At 37.0% G+C, this 21,714-nt stretch overlaps 1 protein-coding gene across 1 annotated transcript in view; it reads right to left on the reverse strand.

Moving 5' to 3' along the window:
- Positions 1-21,714, reverse strand: part of tox2 (TOX high mobility group box family member 2) — a 139,699-nt gene that overhangs the window by 56,720 nt on the left and 61,265 nt on the right. Inside the window, 1 exon segment of the mRNA XM_048198639.1 lies at positions 13,473-13,532. Coding sequence (XP_048054596.1) covers positions 13,473-13,532 — 60 coding nt within the window.

Consider the following 21,714-nt stretch of genomic DNA (forward strand, 5'->3'; position numbering starts at 1 on the left):
CCAGGAAAGGACGGGACGTTTGTCAAAAGTAGCAGAACGTCCTTGACGATAAAATGTAAATCCCAAGGTTGTGCCATGTCGAACGGTTCGGGAAAAATACATAATTCATCCGCCTCACTTCAGGATGTGATTATATGTATTACACATTTAATGCATGTAGAAGCTGCTCTTCAAAGATTCATCGCAACAGTTTGGTAATAAGACAAATGTTTTTTCCCCTCTTTGTTTGCCACTTTTTTCATTTTCTGCTCCTCCTCAATCTCTCCATCCAATTTTCAAGGATATTAGAACTCAATTTGGATGCAAGATGGCGTTTGCATTGAGTTTGAGGGTTTCAATTTGTAGCTTTCATTAACTGAAGAGGGGACGCCACTTTGAAAGCAACGCTATCAAATTCTTGGGAATATTTACGACGCTCAAAACATTTGCTGGAAAGTTCGACTCAAACGCACACGTGATCGTATGCAAACGCACACAAACCGAACGCCTTCTGTTTTCATAAACAGATGAACGGATAGTTGGTGTAAATGATGGAATAATGAAAAGAAGAGTTTTTTCTCAGGTTGGGAAGGCGTCCAACTATCTCTGGCATCGATTTAAAGCCATTGTACGCTGTTGGGCTGATTAGAAATCCAACCATATGAGCGTGCGAGCTTCAGTCTTAACACAACAGATGCCATTCAGACATAAATCTATTTCGATCTGGCTTATTAAGACCATTATATTTCCACTTTTACATGAAAATCTGAGCGTTTGCATGTGCAAAACCCAATCGCACGACTCTGAAGTGCATCTAGATATGGCTCGGGTTCCTCCTTCAATGCGGGATTTTTTCACGTTTTATTGAAACTCATGCATCTGATCACTTAAATCAGCAAGACGAACTCTAGCATTTCAGGTATCTTAAACCAGAGCATACAGCAGGAAAACTTTCTGCAGAGAAATGATGGAGTGCTTTGAATGTTATATTAATATTCACATTTATTAAAACTCAAATAAGCTGCACAGCTTAACCTGCTGTTACGTAAAATAATATTTCTGAATTAGTAAAATGTCTCGGAGGAACACTTACTCAAGTGCAAATAATAAAACTCTGGAAGTTTCTTGTTTGGCGAGGCAAATGTAATGTGCTCGTGTGTTTAAAAGCATAATGACAGATTTTTCTAATAAGCATTTTTCTGTAGACCTCCAGCGACATGCAGTGATGGATGCATGAGTGATCTAACCTAAAACACATCCCCCCACAAACCCACCGAACGACAGACAAAGAAAGACATTTATCTGATTCCCATTCACTCTGTATGTGTGTGTGTGTGTGTGTGTGTGTGGATGGGTGGCTTTATCAAAGACGATGTTTTTGGAGCGTCATCTGTTTTTATTTGGCTGACGGACAGCAGCACCATCATAAATTATCCGAAGACCAGACACACAAAGTGACACACAATCGTTCCCAGAAGTGAGCTGAAAATCAAAGGTAAAAATGCAGTGCATAATGAATATAAATGCATGCATTTTTAATTCTAAAAATGTAAAATGTTATTTAAGCCTGTAATAGTTGCAGCGTTTGCCAACTGAAGTAAAAAATCACTTGAGAAACCACCCTAGCAACGGTCCTGTCAATCATCCAGCAACCAAACAGCAATTTTGCATGGGCCCCGCTCACATTTCCTTCAGAAAATGCAAAGATATAATCATCATGAGCTTTATTTATGTGCGTCTATATGTGCGCATGTACAAAGCTGCAGCTTCCACGACAGTGGATTGGATTATGGGCGTCTGCAGCTAGAGATAATTAATAAATATCCGTCTAAATGGAAGCTAATTGCAACAGTCACACACACAGTCTTATTCACCCATAAATAAAGTGAATGTGCAGCCTACATACCATCTGCTCCAGTCTACATTATTCGGAGAGCATGTGGACGAGGCGAAACATTTAACCTTCAATGTGTTCACTCAAACACCATATGCTCAAGCGCCAATTTACAGTCTGAAATATCCAGAAATCTTTACATTCTCATCAACCGAGTTCGACCTAGTCGATTTTCTACAGTTCAATAGCACTTGAAGGAAATGTCTAGTAAAAAAAAAAACCCACTTTCTTTTGTACCTCAGTGTCGGCATCTCCTATAGGTGTATGTATGAACACACACACACCGTTCACAACAGTATCATATCAGTCTGGGTCACACAAAGAGGAGTCGCATTACTGTAACACAACACCTGGACTAACCGTTAGGACTGGGAATGGAGAAGCGCTTCATTAAAAAAAGCAAATACTTTATGGAGTTAAGTGCTTTTGGTTCTCTTAGCAGTTCTGTAACGTGCCAATGCAAACAAAACACCACAATAGGACATGCAATATAAGCATCAGAGTGGTTGTCATGGCGACTAGCATGTTATTTTCTGCCAGCTGTGCATGTGAATCGATTGCACAACTCAAAAAGTCTGCGGAAACACATTTTTCATGCTAAATGTTGCTCTTATTCCTATAGTAATAATATTGAAATGAAACAAAACATACAATTTTTGTTTTGAAACATGCACAATAAGACCAAAAACATGCATTAAGAAAAAAAGACACGTTTGCCGTCTGAACGATTTTTCTTTAAGAAATTAATATTTTTATTCAGCAAGGATGCATTGAATTATGGAAGCTTGTTTTTGCCATTAAATAAAAAACGTTTTATCTCACAATTCTGACTTTTTTCTTGTAATTGCGAGTTTATATCTCACAATTCTGACTTTTTTTCTCAGAATTACAAGATATAAAGTCAAAATTGTGAATTATAAAGTCAGAATTGTGATATAAACTTGCAATTCGGACTTTTTTACTCGTAATTATGAGATTTAAACTAGAAAATTGCATTATAATGTCCAATTGTGATTTAAAAAAGATGTTTTTTTCTCAGAATTGCAAGTTCTCGCAACTCGCAATTGTGAGTTTATATCTCGCATGTTCTGAGAAAAAAAGTCAGAAATGCATGTAATAAAATCAGAACTGTGATAAAAACTCAAGAAAAAAGTCAGAATTGTGACTTTAAATTACACAATTGTGAGTTTAAATCTCACAATTCTAAGAAAAAAAATCAGAATTGTGAGATAAAAAAATGCAATTGCCTTTTTAATTTTTTTTAATTAAATTTTTTAGTGGTGGAAACAAGTTTCCATAATAAATTGATCAAAAGTGAGTTTTACATTGCAATAAAAAACTATTTCAAGAAAAAAAACTGTTCTTTTGAGCTTGGCATTTACTTTTTCAACATTGATAATAATCATAAATGTTTCTTGAGCAGCAAATCATCATATTAGAATGATTTCTGAAGGATCATGTGACACTGAAGACTGGAGTGACGATGCTGAAAATTCAGCTTTGATCACAGAAATAAATTACACTTTACTATATATTCATATAGAAAACAGTTATTCTGAATCATAATAATATTTCACAATTTTTACTGTATTTTTGATCAAATAAATGCAGCCTTGGAGAGCAGAAGAGAGCATTAAAAAGTTTTTTTTCCATTTTTTTTTTCAGAATTCCAGAAAACAAGGCAGAATAACAACGCATGATTGACCTCTCTGGGCTTCTGTATCACGTCAATGTTTTTGTAGTTCCATTTGCTGCCACTAGTAGTGCAGAAAAATGACTCGCCTACCTGTAACTAAACATTATCACACCCAACATTTGTCCAACATTTCACAGGGAAGTGTTCTCATCTTCCTGTCACGCTCCTCTCAGGTGGGACATCGGTCTCGTCGGATTGATTGACAGCTTGTGTTCACTTAACTTTGATGTTGCATCATTTTTCAGTGTTTTATGAGGTGTGAAGTATAATGAGTCGACAGGAAGGATCAATAGATGAAAACAGAAACATATATATATATGTTTATTCTGTGTCTTTGTCAATATAAAAAAAAAATACTGATATGATTCATATAACAGCTATAAATATTAAGATGATTCAATCATGGTGAAAAAGCGAATGACACAGTCACGCTCTGTCATTGCACTCCATTTGAGCATTATGAGAATTCTGGGAAATCTCAGGTCATTATTACTGCACACTGGACTGGAAGAGAAACACAACGTGAACGTTAGAGACAGAACGAGAGCGGAGGGGAATCAAACTAATGATGAACAAACAGGTCATGGCGACGAAGCTGCTTCGTGACGTGACATCAGGCAGATATTCAGACGAAACGGAATTGAAATATATATGTGACGTGTTTTTATGTTTTTATGTGACTAACTGCATATGGCACGTGATAAATTGGGTTCATGAGGAGTTTATAAGGGATCATTAATTGCTAATCAAATCAAAACCTAGTGAGCTGACTACCTAGAGAGTATTTTAAGGCAGTGTTGTTTTAGTATCATTCGAGAAGGTAGCCGTTTTAGCCAAAGTCAGGATCAAAAAAATCACTCTTTACAGTTTTATCTGCCATCTCAACAACATTTCAGGTCAAGTCAGCAGTCTGACAATACAAAAGTCACTTTAGCAACGTTCGTCTCAGGCACAGCCGAAATGTTTCTCAGTTTCTAACAGCAAAGGATTGCAGTTATCTTCAGATGTTGTCACGTGAGGACGCATTAAATTCATCAAAAGTGACAGTAAAGATGTTTCTAATGTTGCAAAAGATTCCATTTCAAATAAATGTTGTTCTTTCTATTCATCAAAGAATCCTAAAAAATAAAAAGTAAGACGATTTCCACAAAAATATGAAGCAGCACAACTGTTTTCAACATTGATAATAATCCTAAATGTTTCTTGAGCAGCAAATCATCATATTAGAATGATTTCTGAAGGATCATGTGACACTGAAGACTGGAGTAATGATGCTGAAAATTCAGCTTTGATCACAGGAATAAATTATATTTTACTATATATTCACATAGAAAACAACTGTTTTAAATTGTAATAAGATTTCACATTTTTTACTGCATTTTTGATCAAACAAATGCAGCCTTAAAAGAGAATATTTTATTATTAGTGTATATATAATTTTAATATTCTGATTCAAAACTATCTTCAGATAACTTAATCTGAAGTTCTTCACTGGTTCATTTAATTTGTTTAGCATTCTGTGCTGAAAATGGTGATGTTAATGACATTTTAAAGGAAAAATGCAATGTTTTCTCATGAAATAATCACATCAAAAGACACCAGATCACAGAGGCTTCATGGTATCCTTCGAAATAAAGTTTCGTTTTTGTTTTGCACAGGGAAAATGTTGCTACAGTGACGTTTCATCTTAATCTGAAAGAACAACTAATGACTAAAGTGTTGTGTGGGGAATTAGTAAAGTAGAGCAAAATGAATAAACAAAAAGCACACAAGATATGAGCAGTTGAGGAAATGTTTATCTGTCTGCTTTAAACACGAGCGGCGCTGTGAGAGGTGATACACTTTCACTGTATGATATCAAGGATGAAATCAAAAGTACTTTCACTGCCATCACTATCACTCACAGCACAAATGAAGGATATCAGAGGACTTGGCAACACTCGAATAAACACTCGGATACATTTGTTAACAGTTCGGTGTCAGAGAAATATTCCAAACAGCCAAAGACTGATGGGGTGGATCTCATGAAACCACACGTCTAGCTCATAATTCAGCCCTAAAATTAAAAGAAAGAAGCAAGAATCACATTTTGCATAAAGCGAATAAAGCCTACGTTCAGACTTTTTGCATTGTGTGATATTATTTTCATGATAATCAAACACATTTTCCACCAAATGATCATTATTTTAATGCATTCAGATGTTTTGCATTTTTCAGCAATGAATCTCATTACATTTTTTATTTAAATCAGCATTGCAAAAAATTGCAAAATGCATTTTCCCCTTAAAATGTAAAAGCATTACACAAATACTACCAAAATGCACGGAACTGGTCTGTTCTGATGGGTCACGAACAGCAGGGAAAAAAACAATGCCGAATGCAAATAATAAAATGCAACTAATATTGCATTACAGTAATGAGAGTTTGAGGGTAAATGTCCTTAATTGCCATGAAAATAATGTCATGCAATGCAAAAAAATCCTAATGATCCTCAAATTGGCTTCATTGTCTTTATGCAAAATATAAACGGCATGGTGAAATATGAGCTGGACATGTTCTGGAGGGTTTAATGAGATTCGGCCAATGATCAGAGACTTTCAGGGCGGTTTGTGAGAGAATGTGAGTTTTGCTGTGGCATCAAATCTGGCCGTCCAGTGATCTCTCTCGCCTTTTGTTTTCTGACAGACTCTCTGCTTGCTCAGCAATCGACTATAGAAATATTTTGGCAGGCTCGCGCTTTGTTTTCATTTCACAAAAGATGTGTGGTGGTAGCGGGGCGAGGGGGCAGGGCGGACGGGCCATCGCACTCTCTCTCTCTCTCTCTCCCTCACTCTCTCTCTTTCTTTTCAATCTAAACAGCAGGAGGAAGTTGTAAATCATAGTAATGTACTCAGCCGTAATTCGGACCAGCAGGGAGAGCAGCACACACACACACACACACACACACACATGTATTTCTCCTCCATACGGCGGGAGTTTACAGTCGGCACAAAGATGCTTTAATCAGTGCAAACGAGCCAATGACACCAGATCCCCAATCACAGCCAGTCACAGTACAGCGCAAACTCAATCACGGACGCACATGGAAACACAGACCTCGCTTATCTGCACTGGACTTTTAAAGGGATCTTGATATTTTCACTGTCCATTCATAGATATATTCTAACCAGTCCATCTAGACTGTTTAAGAGTTAGTCAATCAGAACAGAGGTCATTTGCATATAAAGGAACAAGCACGTGATATGATGTCAATTACCACAGAAAATAATTACAGTACAGTGATGCATTTAGAAAGTGTATGGGGCAAGATAAGCGCTTGTATTAATTAAACTGTACATAAAATGTGCTTTTTGTGCATTGAAGTTGTCTAAATCATCTCTTTAGTAGTATGATTTCTGTTCTAGCCACTTTCGGTTATGCATTTTTTCCCTACTGTATGTAAACGGGATAGATGCGTTACGTAACGTCTCTGTCTGGTATCCTTGCATATACGGTAACACATGAAAGTGAACAGGTTTGCCAACATCACATTATCATGACGGGAGTTATATAGATTATAACCTTGCACAGACAAGGTTAGTACGTGATTTTATTATACTAGCCTCATGATAACATGTATCATGTTTAATGATCATTCAAGTGCTTCATAGACTTCCTTCTCATAGAGAAAATGGATATAAAACTAAATAACAACAATGTTTGGTGCATGAATTGACTAACATTAGACGTTTTTCAAACTATAATAGTATATAAAGTATTATATATAGTAGAGTTGCACGATTCTAAATTTAGAATCACAATTTTTTAGTTTCAAACAGAGATCACGATTCTGAACAGACAACTAAACAAAATAACAAATGTTTAAAATGTTTAATGAATTATTTAAAAAAAATCACTTTAAATGACTCACTCATAAAGACTTAACTTGTTTCATTACTGGATGAATCAGCGTTTTTTGGAAAAATCTCCTGAATGAATGATTCAATGACTCACTTTTTTGAACTAATTTCTGGAATGAATGATTCAATGACTCCCTCATAAAGACCTCACTTGTTTTATTACTGGATGAATCAATGTTTTAACAAATCTCTTGAGTGAATGATTCAGTGACTCACTCATAAATACTTCACTTGTTTCATTACTGGATGAATCAACATTTTTGAACAAATCTCTTGAATGAATGATTCAATGACTCACTCATAAAGACTTCACTTGTTTCATTACTGGATGAATCAGCGTTTTTGGACAAATCTCCTGAATGAATGATTCAATGACTCACATTTTTGAACTAATCTCTTGAATGAATGATTCAATGACTCCCTCATAAAGACTTAACTTGTTTTATTACTGGATGAATCAGCATTTTTAAATGAATCTCTTAAACGAATGATTCAATGGCTCACTCATACTTGCTTCATTACTGGATGAATCAGTGTTTTTGGACAAATCTCTTGAGTGAATGATTCAATGACTCACTCATAAAGAATTCACTTGCTTCATTACTGGATGAATCAGTGAATTTGAAAGAATCTCTTGAATGAATGATTCAGTGACTCACTCATTAAGACTTCACTTGTTTCATTACTGGATGAATCAGTGTTTTTTGAACTAATCTCTTGAATGAATGATTCAATGACTCCCTCATAAAGACTTAACTTGTTTTATTACTGGATGAATCAGCATTTTTGAATGAATCTCTTGAATGAATGATTCAATGACTCACTCATACTTGCTTCATTACTGGATGAATCAGTGTTTTTGGACAAATCTCCTGAATGAATGATTCAATGATTCACTCACAAACACTTCACTTGTTTCATTACTGATGGATCAGCATTTTTGAACAAATCTCTTGAGTGAATGATTCAATGACTCACTCATTAAGACTTCTCTTGTTTCATTACTGGATGAATCAGTGAATTTGAAAGAATCTCTTGAATGAATGATTCAGTGACTCACTCATTAAGACTTCTCTTGTTTCATTACTGGATGAATCAGTGAATTTGAACAAATCTCTTGAATAAAACTCTAATAAATAGCATAATAGTATATAAATGACAACAAAACAATACTGAAAAAAATGGGCGAAAGACTCAATGATAGTTAAACTAGTCCTTCATCTACAGTTCTCTAGTTAGTTTTAATCCTATATGATTCTTGGCCCTGACAGTTCAGTTTTGGATCAGTATACATGAAAACTTTCTCAGTTCTCGATTCCTCATCTTCACGACGCCCTCGTCACCCTCAGAATCCCTCTTCTGACGTCTCAGATCTGCAGCCAAATGCTCCTCTGGAAGAGTTTTCTCAGTCTTTCCTCTCACATGCCCGCTTTCTCTAATCACAGGCCTACTTGGCAACCAAAGCTCCGGGAAGCAATCAATAAAACCTTGTTACTCTAATTGTGAGATTATAATCTTGACCGCGACGTCTTCTGCATACTCAAACAGCGAGTCCATTAGAGACATTTCCCAGCTACTTTCTTCAGCCAAGAATGCAAATGCAAAGACTAACATTTGAGCTGCGCTATCACATTGAGATGAACTTCAGCTGATAAAGGATGAGTAAATTGACACAGTGGTGGAGGAACGGCTTAGCATGCTAATCAGAGGCAGTGTTTTCAAAATGAGATCACGTTTAAAGGGATAGTTCACCCAAAAATGGAAATTCTGTTGTTAATTACTCACTCTCATGTCATTGTACACCTGTATGCTGTTATGTATTTAATATAAATTATGCACTATGATTATGTGTCAGGAAAACACCGATCAGGCATAACATTATGAGCACCTTCCTAATATTGTGTTGGTCCCCCTTTTGCTGCCAAAACAGCCCTGACCCGTCGAGGCATGGACTCCTCTAGACCCCTGAAGGTGTGCTGTGGTATCTGGACCAAGATGTTAGCAGCAGATCCTTTAAGTCCTGGAAGTTGCGAGGTGGATCCTCCATGGATCGGACTTATTTGTTCAGCACATCCCACAGATGCTCAACTGGATTGAGATCTGGGGAATTTGGAGGTCAAGTCAACACCTCAAACTCGTTGTGCTCCTCAAACCATTCCTGAACCATTTTTGCTTTGTGTCAGCAGCATTATCCTGCTGAAAGAGGCCACAGCCACCAGGGAATACCGTTTCCATGAAAGGGTGTACATGGTCTGCAACAATGCTTAGGTAGGTGGTACGTGTCAGAGTTACATCCACATGGATGGCAGGACTCAAGGTTTCCCATGCAGCAGAACATTGCCCAAAGCATCACACTGCCTCTGCTGGGTTGCCTACTTCCCATAGTGCATCCTGGTGCCATGTGATCCCCAGGTAAGCAATGCACACGCACCCGACCATCCACGTGATGTAAAAGAAAATGTGATTCATCAGACCAGGCCACCTTCGTCCATTGCTCTGTGGTCCAGTTCTGATGCTCACGTGTCACTGTTGGCTCTTTCGGCGGTGGACAGGGGTCAGCATGGGCACCCTGACTGGTCTGCAGCTATGCAGCTCCATACACAACAAACTGATGCACTGTGTATTCTGACACCTTTCTATCAGAACCAGCATTAACTTCTTGAGCAATTTGAGCTACAGTAGCTCAGACCACACGGCCAGCCCTCAATGAGTCTTGGCCGCCCATGTCCCTGTCATCGGTTCACCACTGTTCCTTCCTTGGACCACTTTTGATAAATACTGACCACTGCAGACCGGGAACACCCCACAAGAGCTGCAGTTTTGGAGATGCTCTGACCCAGTCGTCTAGCCATCACAATTTGGCCCTTGTCAAACTCGCTCAAATTCTTACGCTTGCCCATTTTTCCTGCTTCTCTTGCTGCCTAATGTATCCCACCCACTAACAGGTGAAGAGATGAGAGTACATGAGAGTAAGTAAAGAGACAGAAGTTTAATTTTGGGGTGAAATATTCCTTCTATATTGCTTAAAAATATATAAACTATTGCTTCTACTCTTGCATTGGAATTCGCTCATGAAAAAGCGATGGAAATTCAGCAGAACATCACACAGACGGAAGGAGCATTGATGTTTTCTCTTCGTAATCAATTCTCTCCCTGTATCTGTCTGTCTCTCTCATTCTCAGTTCCATTCAACTCTCTCCTGTCTCTCTCTCTCTCACTTGTTTTTTTTTTCCGCTCTTGTTCAGCCGCTATCGATCGTTTGAGTTGGCTGGAGGTCAACCCTCGGCGGACTCCAGACTCTTTTGTTCGTGGTGGTTACCGTGGCGATCCTCCGTGACCCTGAACACACAGAGGGCTCGTTAGGGGCCAAGCGGAGACGATCTCTCCCCTACAATCAGACGGGGTCAAAGATCGCAGGAGGACAGCTCAGTCAACGTAAATGTGAAGACTCCTGGGAACGACGCGGCGCCTGATCTGAGACCGAAACGAGTGTGTGATGGACTGGCCTTGTGTGTGGTAAGTCGGGGAGGGGGCTGGACCGGGATCAGACCTGTTTCCATGACATTCATTTTCAATGGAACCTTTTCAAATGGAATCAGTTACAAAGTAACAACGGAATGAAAGAAAGATCAAACAGCCTCTCCTGATCTTCACATGTACAGTGGGATCTGAGAGCATTCTGCATAATTGAATCCACATTTTGTCATCATGAATTATATTGTCAGATTAATGATCATTTTCTCCAACATGATTCCAAACAGCATCAATGGAAGGAGAAAATCTCATGATCAATATCAATATGTCTATATGTGACTATTCAAAATGAGTGTCAATGATCATAATAATACAGAATCTTTTATAATGTATATAGTAACACTTTACAATAAGTCTCATTTGTTAACATTAGTTAATGCATTAAATGAACTAACATTAACAAATTAAACCTTATTGTAAAGTGTTTATACTTATAAAAACTTATAATATTTATATATAATAATTAACCTAGAATTTGTTTATTTTTAGGTTTAAATGGTTTAAACTCATTTACTTACATTTGATATAATGTAGAGTCATTTAATGTTTATAATTTATAGTATATTTATACTTGTAAGACCTTATAATATTTATATTTCTATAATATTTATATTTCGTAAAATCCTAAAAGTTTTTTTTCTACGGATAAACTAACTCATTACTTATTTATTTTATAAGAAATAATGCAGAATCTTTTAACATTTAAAATGTAAAGTATATTTTAATACATTATATTTCTACAATATTCTTTTTCTTAAAATCCTAAAAGTTTGTTTATTTCTAGGTTTAATTAAATTTATTTACTTACATTTGATTAGTCACATAGAAATATTTATAAATATAAATTATAAATCCTTACAATATTTATATTTCTATAATATTTGTATTATTATATTTTTGTATATATACAGTATGTATATAATATATTCATTTTATATCAGAATGTTTTTTCTTAATTTTGAAGTTTAAATGATAAAAAATCTAAAATATTAAATCTCTCAAACTTTTGAACCCAATTGACCTTTCGCGAAAACCCGCCTCCCCCTTAGTTACTGTTGCTATGTCTGACAATCCATGAGCAAAGAGGGCAAGGGGCCAACAAACAAGACAGAGCAGGTTACATTTGGTATGAAACAAAGTTTCAGCTTTCAAATTTTCAACAGCTCATCTCTTTACTACTAGTTATAGCATGAAATAAACGTGAATGAACATCAGAAGGACTGTTGTTTAAACCGCGAAAAGACGTCAAATCACACCATTTTTCAACTTCAAATCCACCAACGTTAATCTACTAACTCTCCTGTCTGGTTTATTTGTCAGACAAAACGGTGGATTTGGCATTATAATGGGTCAGATCGCCTGTCAATCAAACTCCAGGTGAAGGGTTAATTGCATACATACAAATATACATAAACAAACAGCAGAGAGATACAGACTCTGAAATACATTATGAAAGTAAAACAAGCCGTGAACCACAGCGGTTAGCTCCTTCTTTTGTCAGTTTGTTATTAAACCTTTTTAATATAATAGTAAAGCAATTAAAAAAAGAACACACAAATATAATAATAAAACAGTGAATGTCAAGTTGATAGGATTTCATATGCAAGTTAATTAATTCAATCTTGTCAAGCTGTTTTTTGCATAACTATTTCTCTTACTGAGACGTTTGAATGAGCAATAAAAAATAGACTTTACAATCTTGACTCTGTGGTAAATATATTAAAAACCTCTCATGAAAATCCAGGAGGATCTAATTTAAGGTCAGAGATTCTTCAATAACTCACAGAAATTGTGATGTAGATCTAAATGAACATGAAAAGAAACAATAAAAAATCCTGCCAGAGTGTTTTGAAAAAAAAGACTCACACTTAAAGGCCAATGAGATGGAAACGAAAGAGACGCTGTTAATAAAGCAGAAAGACATTTTCAGCTAGTTGGGGTTGTTTGTCTGGCTTTGGTCTGTGGTCAGTCGGTGTGTGTGTGTGTGTGTGTGTGTAACATTACAGCGTTAAAGGCAAAATCAGTCTGAACTGCCTAAACCTGGTCAAGCGAAGTAGATACGCAGACAGATGTCAAATATGAGTCTCAGAGTAAACAAACCAAGACGAAAGGAGAGAGCGAGAGAGGTTTATCAGATCCTCTTCAAGTATATCCCACAGAACTGCGACCGAACGATATATAGTATCAGAATATATTCACTATGATTTGGCCATTAATATTCCTAAAGAGCATGTCATTAGACTAGTTTCACGTTTGTTCCTCATCTCATGAGTATATCCGGATCCTGCGTTTCAGAAAGACGTCGAGCTGTTAATATCGTTCATCTCGAAGCCACATGAAAATCAAAACTGAACAAAAAGCCATTTCCTGTGTTATCTGATTGAAAACAATGGAAAAGATTAATATGAAGAACTAAAAAAGCTGTAAATCCAGGCTTTCAAACATCAGGTTTGAGGGTTTTGAATCTTACCTGACTCGGGGAGAGGAACTCTTGGTTGTTCTCACTCATGTACATGTTGTCACCATCAAACTGCGGGCAGATGGAGAGAAGAAGATTAAAGTTTGATTGGTCAGACAGCTGAGATAAAGGAAAATGATTTGCATATCAGACAGAACGTGGAAAAAAGGGAAAGAACAATTCCATCAAAACCATCACAGAGACACGGAGAGAGAAAGACAGAATCCCACTGCCAAACCCTACTGTGCTGCCTACCTAGACAGCATTTTAGGGCATGTTCTGCTTCTTTTGCAAGTTCAATTCTAAAGCAAGTAACATTCCTTTGCAATTCTAAATTAGAGCTTTAATGAGAACGCTGTCTTAACCAGGCATGATGGGACGCGGCTGGAACAACAACATACAAAGTATGATAATGATTTTCTCAGTACTGATCATGGGCTTAATTTAATGTTGAAAGCATCTAATGTGAGTTTGAATATCATTTTGAATGATCTTATAGCCATACTGAATGCAACAATGGATAATCCACCTCCGATCTTCAAACTGTGAACTCAATGTGAACAAACAAGTATATTGTTTCGGTCACTCTGTATGTATTTTTAATAATGTTAAAATTGAGTATTATTTATTGATTTAAATATGTTGTTGTCCATTTCATTGCGAGTGCAGTGCAGAAACTCCGCCCACACACTCTTCTGATTGGCTGTGATTTTGGATTGATTTGGTTGCGAGTCCAGTGCACTTGCAAAGAGACTCCGCCCACACACTCTTCTGATTGGCTGTGATTTTGGAATGTTTTGGTTGCCAGTCCAGTGCACTTGCAAAGAGACTCCGCCCACACACTCTTCTGATTGGCTGTGATTTTGGATTGATTTGGTTGCGAGTCCAGTGCACTTGCAAAGAGACTCCGCCCACACACTCTTCTGATTGGCTGTGATTTTGGAATGTTTTGGTTGCCAGTCCAGTGCACTTGCAAAGAGACTCCGCCCACACACTCTTCTGATTGGCTGTGATATTGGATTGATTTGGTTGCGAGTCCAGTGCACTTGCAAAGAGACTCCGCCCACACACTCTTCTGATTGGCTGTGATTTTGGAATGTTTTGGTTGCCAGTCCAGTGCACTTGCAAAGAGACTCCGCCCACACACTCTTCTGATTGGCTGTGATTTTGGATTGATTTGGTTGCGAGTCCAGTGCACTTGCAAAGAGACTCCGCCCACACACTCTTCTGATTGGCTGTGATTTTGGAATGTTTTGGTTGCCAGTCCAGTGCACTTGCAAAGAGACTCCGCCCACACGCTCTTCTGATTGGCTGTGATTTTGGATTGATTTGGTTGCGAGTGCACTGCGCTTTGCTAAGAGACTCCGCCCACACACTCTTCTGATTGGCTGTAATTTTGGATTGATTTGGTTGCGAGTCCAGTGCACTTGCAAAGAGACTCCGCCCACACGCTCTTCTGATTGGCTGTGATTTTGGATTGATTTGTTTGCGAGCGCAGTGCACTTGCAAAGAGACTCCGCCCACACGCTCTTCTGATTGGCTGTGATTTTAGATTGATTTGTTTGCGAGCGCAGTGCACTTGCAAAGAGACTCCGCCCACACACTCTTCTGATTGGCTGTGATTTTGAATTGATTTGGTTGCGAGTCCAGTGCGCTTGCAGAGAGACTCCGCCCACATGCTCCTCTGATTGGCTGTGTGGGCATACAAATTTATTGTTGCTGGAATCTTATTGAGTCTCAGAGGGCAAAACATCGGCCATCATATTGGATTTGGACCACCATGCATTAATAATATTGGCCATGATATTGCCTATGGGCCATCATAGACTTATAATATCAACCATCATATCAGTTATTAGCACACATATATTCATAAAATCTACATATGCACACACACACACACACATTATTAAGGATCACATTGTTATCTTAGCAAGTAGTCAAACTCTACTGGAATCAAATCTCCTCATATGCTGATATTTCATTTGCAAACAACTTTTTCTACTGACAGTCTGAACAGGTGAAAACGAGATAGAAAAACCGTCCTGGTTCTGAAATGATGGAGCGGTGTGAAAGGAAGGATATGACAGCTCGAAAGAGAGAATTTTAAAACCGACCACAATTGCCCTGCAGCTTGTGTCCTCAGATTGAAAGGTTGAGAACAAACACGTCGCTCCTGCTATCATGATTCTGAGGTGAATAACTCATAACTTTAGTTTTAAACGCATGCGAGGATGCAAGAGCAGGACGACCGCAGCCACCGAACACTGTCAGAAAAGAGAAACACAACATAAGCTCTGACAGCTGTCAAATATAAGAGCAAAATGTACAAGGCTATTTTTTTTATTTTAATCAAAGCCTTGCATATTATGACTGAAGAAATAAACGACTCATTCTTTACATTTACTTTGTAATTTCTTCATAATCACTCGTAGACAAAACAACAACCAAGCGACGCTCATATTTACGCAACAGTTATAAGACAAACAAACCAAAACAAAATATAATCACGCAAACAGGCAGTGCGTCAATGTGGCGTTTGCTAAAACCACACAAATCAATATGATACTAGAAAACTCAACGGCTAGATTTGAAAAGTAGATAGGATGTATTGCATGCACAATATATCACTGAACAATCAGTATCAGATTTCATAAAATCTAAGCATTGCAAATTAGTGCATTTCTACCTAAATAACAAAAGGCCCACTTTGCCCACAATGTTTCACATCATGCATTGCATGTGAGTCCTCAGCAGGTAAATGCAACAGAGAAAACCAACACTAGAGAATCAGTGAGCTTCTCTCTTTCAGGGCGTCCTCATCCATCTCTCTCTCCTCCCAGAGAAATGTGATATTATACTGCCATCCGACATCATGCATAATGACAAACCCGTCAAACAGCTGATGGGGGTCGTAGAGCATTTCTAATGTGAACACCTCCCACCCCCACACGCATATTATATGTATATGAGTATGTGTGTGTGTGTGCGCTAAACATTCATCATGCATTTATATATTCTATACAGCAAACTGCAGCATCAATAATACAGTATTGTAGCATTGCATCGCATTGCACACACACATACACTACTAAAGGCAGCGCTGATAGTTTTGTTTATCGTCTTCTTCTGGAAATGCACTAGGATATCTCCCCCCCCCCAACTCTTCTAATTAAGATGCAAATATATCCAAACGCACTATAGACATCTTCACAAATTACACCCTTTCACAGTGTGTTTGTGTGCACGTGTGTGTGTGTGTGTGTGAGAGAGAGAGAGAGAGAGAGTGTGTGGGGGTGGTGTGAAGTTATAATGGAAGATTAAAAGATTTTCCCCCTTATCTGCAGATTTTATTACATTCAGACACGTGTGCACAGAAATATATATACACTAGCGCTCAAAAGTTTGGGGTCAGTAAGAATTTTTATTTTTTTTTTTAAAGAAATTAATACTTGTATTTAGCAGGGATGCATTAAATTTATCAAAAGTGAGAGTAAAAATATTTATAATGTTACAAAAGATTACTATTTCAAATAAAAAATGTTTTTTAACTTTCTATTCATCAAAGACGACTGTTTTCAAATTTGATAATGAGAAATGTTTCATCATGTTTTATTAGAATGATTTCTGAAGGATCATGTGACACTGAAGACTGGAGTAATGATGCTGAAAATTCAGCTTTGATCACAGAAATAAATTATATTTTGAAATATATTCACACAGAAAACAGCTTTTTTTGAATTGTAAAAATATTTCACAATTTTACTGTATTTTTAATCAAATAAATGCAGCCGTGGTGAGCAACAGCATTTAATTCTTCACAATTCAATAGTTTCACTACCCAGAAGAACATTTAATCAGTCAGTAGTTGCTCAGGAGAACGTTTGAGTCATTTTTAAGATCTTCCGATTGCCGATTCTGGTATCCATCATGGTAAATTTTCATTTAAGACAGACACCGCATCGAGCATGTTTGTATAAAGTGCTTCTCAGATGTCTTTAACTCTATTAAAACAGCTCATATTATATCACGCCCTTCCGTTTAAGGCCAGTTCCTGTAGAAAGAGCCACAAATACAAACACAGAGCTGAACACCTGTGAGTGTGTGTGTATAGTTGAAAACATACTGAGAATCAGTGAAATATATATATTCGTTTCCAAAATAATATCTGCTCTGCATAAAGACTTATTTTTATACAGTGATATTGTTTTTTTATTGTTCATATTGCATGTTGTTTCTTCTTATTCATACTGTGTATTGACCCTATTGTGTGTTATTCTTACTAGCTATTGTCTCTTATATTTAGTGTCTGTATGTTATTGTTTCTTGTGAGCCTCTTCTTTCTTGAGAGGAATGAACAAAATAAGACTTTCATTGTACTAAAGTGCAGATGACAATAAATCTTTTGCATCTAATAGCATACACAATAAACAATGCAAACATGCTTCATTGTTGTCACACAAAATAGGATAAAATAAGGAGTCAAGAAAGTGATTGTGATTGATTTCACGTCTGAAAACAGAAGGTCAAGCAAGGTCTCATGCAGCGATGTATACTGCACATTTTGACAAATGTCATCCAATGCATGTGGAACATTAGCATAGTGTGTTCGGTATTCATACTACAGGACTAGTATGACTAGTATAGCAGTATTTGCTCTCTCTCGGCACATCTGCCATGCCAGGCTTTTCTATTACCCATCTAATTGCACATTCGGCAGTGACAAGAGCTCATTAGTGCTTAATTACACACGTGTTATTTAGTACAAACATCTCCATTTGGGCCCCTTTTGCCGTGTAATTGTTCTGCGGGGACGGCCGTTGAGATGGAGGGCACGTCGGAGTGATTCGTGCTGAGTACGGAAGGCTGGAAGTAGGTCATGTGCCGTAGCAATAAACAAGGAATGCTGCAATAAAATAATATAGTCACACACACACACACACACACACACACACACACGCACAAATGCACTCATGCCGAAGCAAGTAATATCCAAAGCTCATGTAATATTTACAGTGCACTAATAGATAGATGGCAGAGAGAAAGAGACTCTTTTGCATTTGAATTTCAGAGAAAGCTGCAGACTACATGAATACTGGTTCTGTAAGTTTGTTGTTTGCATTATAGAAATCTGACTATGAGATTGACTGATGCATATGGGTCCAAAAGTCTGAGAACACACTGAAAATCTGGGATTTTGTACATTTAAAGGGGTCTTGACATGGATTTTTTAAATAATTATTTGAATATGTTCGCTTATAGGTTCACTAATAATGTTAGTAAAGTTTTTTGCACAAAAATAAAAACAAAAATTATTTTCAACCTTCATTCTGAGCATTTTTAAGGCGCGGCTCCTTTAAGGCTTGTCACTGTTATGATTGGCTAACATCACTGCATGGGAAACAGTATCAACGCCCACTCACTGTTTGAAATGGTTTTATATTATCCATATAAAACCGTCATTCACAGACAGAGCATTATGAAATCATTAACTTGCGGTTTCAGCTGCTGTCAGATCTAAAACAGTCGACTGCTTCATCTGTCAACAAAAGTTTCTTTGCAAACTCTCCATTACACAGTGCCTTGTTTACAAAATAAAATGCTCCGAACAAACATATAATCCTCTGACGTGATCCGGGACGCCATTAAAATAAACAATCCACTTGTTTCCGACACTGGGATCCTTCTGAAGTCTGTACAGAGACTCAAACCAGCTATTTAAACTGCAAACGTTCTTTCACTCTTTCATTTGTCCTGTTGTCGACAGACTCAAGCGCATGGAGTACTTCAGAAACTGAACTGATCTGTGTACTGTATCAGTGTAGACAGCATCACTGATTATAATTGCTTCTATTTGCTTTAGACGCCAGTGTAGGCAAATGTCAGCCGATAAGCAATTGATTGCCAGTGGGCGGGGCCTATGGTGTGATGATGAATAACTATTGGTCGATGTCATGCTCTGGAGGCGGTCATATGCAAATGTATTGCCTGTGTGACATCAGATTCCACAATATCCAAACTAGACGTTTTTGGAGCTTAATTAATTAAATAAATACTGTTTATAATGAGGAGGATGTTTTAAGCTCTGAAATTTGCAAGATGTTTTAATGGTACAATGACCTCTTATATGTCAAAAGACCATTGATTTCTCATGTCATGACCCCTTTAAACCTGGAAATTAAGTTTTAGGATTTTGGAAAATATATAATAATGTAAGGTTTTATAAGTATAAATATACTTATATACCCTATTTCAACTTAAAAACTTAAGATCAGCTGCTGCCTGTATAAGTTATTTCAACAAAGTATATTAATATAACGTTTTAAAAAAATTTAGTCGAATCTCGTATAACTTATAAAAGTTGAAATTGCTTAAATTATTTTAATGAGTTCAAGTAATGAGTTCAGTGTCATGACTTATTGATCATATAATTTTTTACAGTTATATATTACATATTAAAAAGATTCTGGACTATTTCTGTGTGACTACTTAAATTTAAGTAAATTAGTTTATTTAAACCTAAATAACAGATTTAGCATATTAAAAATATATAAATGTTACAGATACACATTGTAAGGTTTAATAAGTATAGATATATACTATAAATAATAAATATTACAATGATTCTGGACTATTTCTGTGTGATGTAAGTAAATTAGTTCACAGATAAAATATCAGTATAGTAAAATTAAACCTATTATAAGGTTTAATAAGTATAAATGCATAATATAAATTATAAATATTAAAAGATGCTGCATTATCATTATCAATGACACTAACATTTGATTAGTCGTATATAGACACATTGCTAATGATCATGTGACTGACAGTCAGATTTTCTTTTTCAATTAAAGAAAAATCATCTCAAATCTTTCTGATCATCAGCATTTGTTCATGTAGCTACAGTTTTGAGACATTCCCAAATGCATGTTTATTTTTCAGACTCAAATTGCAAGTATTTTTAACTAGAAAAATGCAAAATAGAAGCATTTTCACAAGCAGCCTTGAACTTTTGAACCCAACAGTATTTTTCAAGTTTTTAAACATGATGCAATAATGCAATAAGCATTGCAAAGAGGAGTTTAACCATTGTAAAATCACTTAAAATGCACAAATGTGAGTATCTTTGAGCTTTGAAAGATGACGGCAACAGTAATATGAGTTAAAAGTTTGTTAAATAGGTAAAACTACTACTAATAATCATCAGGAAATCAACTCTTGCCAATAGTTCGTTAATACAGAATGTGCATCAGCATTTTAAACAGCCCACAAACTCAATCAGAAATTTGAGTTTGAATGCAAATTATAAATCACTCTGGATGCTGATTGGTCGATACAGTTAAAACACAACTATGGCGTGAAACAGCTGTTGCAGCACGACCTCTCGAACCCGACTGCTTAATTAAACATGCAATTCGATTCAGTTCACCAGAGTCCAATTCACACGTCAGCTTGCTTTGCTTCTGACCTTTTATTCTGTCTCAGTTACTGTAATCTGGCAACCGGCGCGCTCGTCCGGGCCAACTTGGACTGAACAATTCAAACAATCCAGTTGTTGCCAGAACAGCGCTCACAATCCGAGAGAACAGCGGCGGTAATGACGGGAGCTACCGGTGCTCGTCTCCTCTCTGGAGAATGAATAATATTCTGGCAGTGCCGAATCTAATAGGCGCTCTCTCTTAGATATTCAGCTGAGAATGGCACTTATGAAATATTAATATCATACAAAAATATGGCAACTCCAGCGCACTCCATCTCTCAAACTCCAGCGTAATTGACTATGCAAGTCTCTCCAAATCAGGCAGAGGGAGAAAGAAAGGAAAAACAGAAAGCAAGAATATGTCAGCTTTGTGGCAGAGGAAGACGAGCCGCGTCTCACAAATGAGGAAGAATTAAATGTACAGATGTGACAAATGGCCGACGGATCTGATGATTGCACAAAAACACAAACGCACACGCGGCAGAACCCAATTAAACAAGCCAACGGTGATTGTGTGAACGCTAAACCACGGTAAATTACGATAATTGGACATGTTTACACATTCAGATAAATTAAAGCATTAATAACAAACACTTGAATCACAAATGGACCACGACTGGAATGTATTCAAATAAAAAACTCAATGTTTATTCCTGTCTGACCGTGAAGTGTTGAAACCTCCTCAACCGATTTAATATGAAAACAAACGAACACAGAAATGTGTTTCGCTGCAGATTTGTGAAATGTAACGCCTAAAGAGCCACGCCCTCCGTG

This window comes from Megalobrama amblycephala, linkage group LG8 (genome assembly GCF_018812025.1).
Source record: "Megalobrama amblycephala isolate DHTTF-2021 linkage group LG8, ASM1881202v1, whole genome shotgun sequence".
In the NCBI taxonomy this organism is placed as follows: Eukaryota; Metazoa; Chordata; class Actinopteri; order Cypriniformes; family Xenocyprididae; genus Megalobrama; species Megalobrama amblycephala.